Below are 2,985 nucleotides of genomic sequence, written 5' to 3' on the forward strand. Positions count from 1 at the left end.
ATCAGTGACGTTGCAGTTGCTGTATCATCTGTATAAATGTTAACACCTTCTTGTGCTTTGGAGACACTTGGGAATGGATCTTGCTGCTGTCTGGTTCTGTAAAAAACTCTGAAAACACAGGTCTTTCAGTCAACTGCCTATTGCATAAAAATTTACTTGAAAAGGAAGTTGTGATTCAAGCTGTCATTGGAAAAAATATAAGTGTAAATAAGTCTAGGTTATAGAAGACTTTTACCATGCTAAGAGAAGCTAACAGTTAATATAGTATCTATCTAATAAAGAGCAGTGTTTCAAGAGAAAAGACTATGCAAATGGTGAAATGTGGCTGTAATGAAACATACAAATGCATTTTGCATGTCAAGTAAAATGAAAACTAGAAGTAGAAGGGAAGTAGAAAAGAAGTCGACAAGTAGAAACATGTTCTTAAACAGTACAGAGTCATTCTGCATTTTTATTATCAGCAAAAACAAACCACACCACATTACATTTTAAAAAGAAGAAAGCTTATTGTGGATGTACAGAACAAAACTGCAACTGAATAACATTTTTGTATCTTCATAATAATAATAATAATAATAATAAAGGTATAAAAAAGGAAAGTGTTTTACTTTGTGAAATAAAAACCTTTAGGCCAAGAAAATGTTCCCCTCAACATGCTACTTTAAAAACACATGCAAACATAGAGCTTTCTATATATGGACACTTTCAAAATACTCTCCACATGAAATCCCATAAATAATAAAATATCTGCCACTTGCCCCTGAAGTATTTCTTGACAGAAAATCCTATAGAGTACCTTGATATGAATCTCAGTAGCCCGTAATGTCTCCATCTTCATGGTTTTCCTCCAAATTCACCGAGCCAGAAAAACTCACCATTGCTAGCTTAGAGTGATGACACGTATCCAACCCAGTTCAGACAGAGAAATAGAAGATGCAACTCTGGAGCATCCACTCCATCAGTCAAGAGAGACAGACTTCTTGCAGACACATTTCTCAGTCACCAGTCAACAGTGAAAACGCCTTTTATAACTTAACCAAAGTCTGGGAAGAACATCAAAAACAGCACCATTTTTTAAAATTTCCTGGATTATCTCCAACGTGACGTCACGTTGTCTCAACACAAAAGGTTCTACAAAGTCATACGTGGTAGCTATGTCAAAAAAGGTTTTTTTATTTTTTATTTTTGCTTGATTATAGGTCTATAATATACTCTTCATCAATACCTTGTCTCTGTTGTTAGCATGCAAGAGGGTTCTTTGCAAGTGTTATGTTAAACTAAAACATTGCCCTGCTTTTGTCTTTGGCAGCTGTGGGTTTATACTTTATATCAAACTGCAGGTTTTAGTCTGCACCTTCCTTTTTTATACGATTAATTATTCCAAAATGAAACTGGGCACAACCCTGTAAGGGATTCGTGATTGTACCAGAGATTTTTCAGTGTGTTGCTGAAGGGAAATTTACTAGCAACAAAACAAATCCACCTCTTAAACCTGCTTATATTCAGTTGTAACACAGTTTTCCTGCAACATGAAAAGAATTACTAAAACTTCTGAGCCCACCCAAAGATATCTCTGTAGTAGGAGCTGCGGCAGACTAATGCCTCCATGATGTTTGACATTTTAGGATCCCAGTTTTGGCACACCTTCTGTCGGCAAGTTAAAGTGTCAAGTCCTCCGGGGTTCTTATGCCACTGTTCTTACGCTTTCAAGTCATCAGTAGTTTAAGTTCAGTGCTGAGTAAAAAGTGGACTGATCCTGAATGTCCTTAAAGGCAACATCAACCGCTATTACAGAGACAAGTTAGCAGAATTAAGTGAACCGGGTGTAAAAACGACTACAGTGTTTGGGTGCTGAGTTTGAATCTAAACTACCAACTGATATGTATTCCAATAAGGGAGATCATGAACATGTACAATGACGAGCGAAAGGCTGCCAATCATACAGGTTTTTGTAGTCTCATACAGAGAGCTGCAACACCCATCATGCCTTGCTGTGGTGAAAAGTATACTAGGAGACTGGGTAACAAAAAAAGGAAAAAAGAAAATCTTGATATGATTTTAGCACTGCTTGATAAAACGTTCCCACTCTTTCCAGAGTTTACACATCACAAAAGACGACGGGATTAATGTATTAATGTGTTGTGCTTTTAAATGAACTTGACACAAGACCACAGAGCTCCCTTACATTTGCAAGCAATAATGGAGTAGGGATAAAGAGGGTGACAAGAACTAAAACTCTCGAAGACCACATTTCAATCACGTGAACAAGAAATGGCAACATACAGTACTTTAGAAAAAAAAAAGAAAGACGCAACAGCAAAAAACCTCCGTAAAAATAGGACAAGAAAAAAAAAAGATCAAGAAGCACTGTGTTTAAATAGTGCTACAGCTAATTTCACACCTACTGCAACTATTTTTACCACCTCTTTTAAAGTTTTTGTTGGCGTTTTATTCTGTATGGCTGTTTGGTTTGTAGGAGTGGTTTAAAAAGCTTACATGGCTCTGACACATGAAGTTAGGTGGTGTTTGTATTAAAGCACAGTTGCAGTTCTGGCACATTCCAGATATTGTGACTATTTAAACATTTTGGCTCTGCTTTACTTATGTACCTTTCAACAGTCAAATATTATAATACACCTTGTTATTGTGATCGTGAAAAGAATGACTAGTGCTATATTCATGGATTATACAGCAGATGTTGGCAGAACAGTTACTGATGTTTTGATAAATTATTCTGTTTAATGACAGTCCATGTATGGCGGGCTAAGTAGGAGATGACGGAGTTTATGGCTGATTGATGTTTGAGCCATTATAGGCCCTTCTTGGTTGGAGCGCTAAGTTTTCTCATTCCCCTTATCCTTGCGAGGAGCTCACGGACAAAGTTCTGTAGGGAGAAGAGGAAAAAATGATTTAAACAGACACACACACACACACACACACACACACACACACACACACACACACACACACACACACACACACACA

At 37.1% G+C, this 2,985-nt stretch overlaps 1 protein-coding gene across 1 annotated transcript in view; it reads right to left on the minus strand.

Annotated features, from left to right (window-relative positions):
- Nucleotides 1–420: 420 nt before the first annotated feature.
- ppp1r14c (protein phosphatase 1, regulatory (inhibitor) subunit 14C) overlaps nt 421–2,985 on the minus strand; it is a 25,629-nt gene continuing 23,064 nt past the window's right edge. Inside the window, exon 4 of the mRNA XM_005914325.3 lies at nt 421–2,884. Within this exon, the coding sequence (XP_005914387.1) occupies nt 2,810–2,884 (75 nt within the window). The 3' untranslated portion in view covers nt 421–2,809. The remainder of the gene's footprint in view (nt 2,885–2,985) is intronic.

This window comes from Haplochromis burtoni, unplaced genomic scaffold, assembly GCF_018398535.1.
Source record: "Haplochromis burtoni strain Fernald_Lab_line unplaced genomic scaffold, NCSU_Asbu1 Contig_8, whole genome shotgun sequence".
Classification (NCBI taxonomy): domain Eukaryota; kingdom Metazoa; phylum Chordata; class Actinopteri; order Cichliformes; family Cichlidae; genus Haplochromis; species Haplochromis burtoni.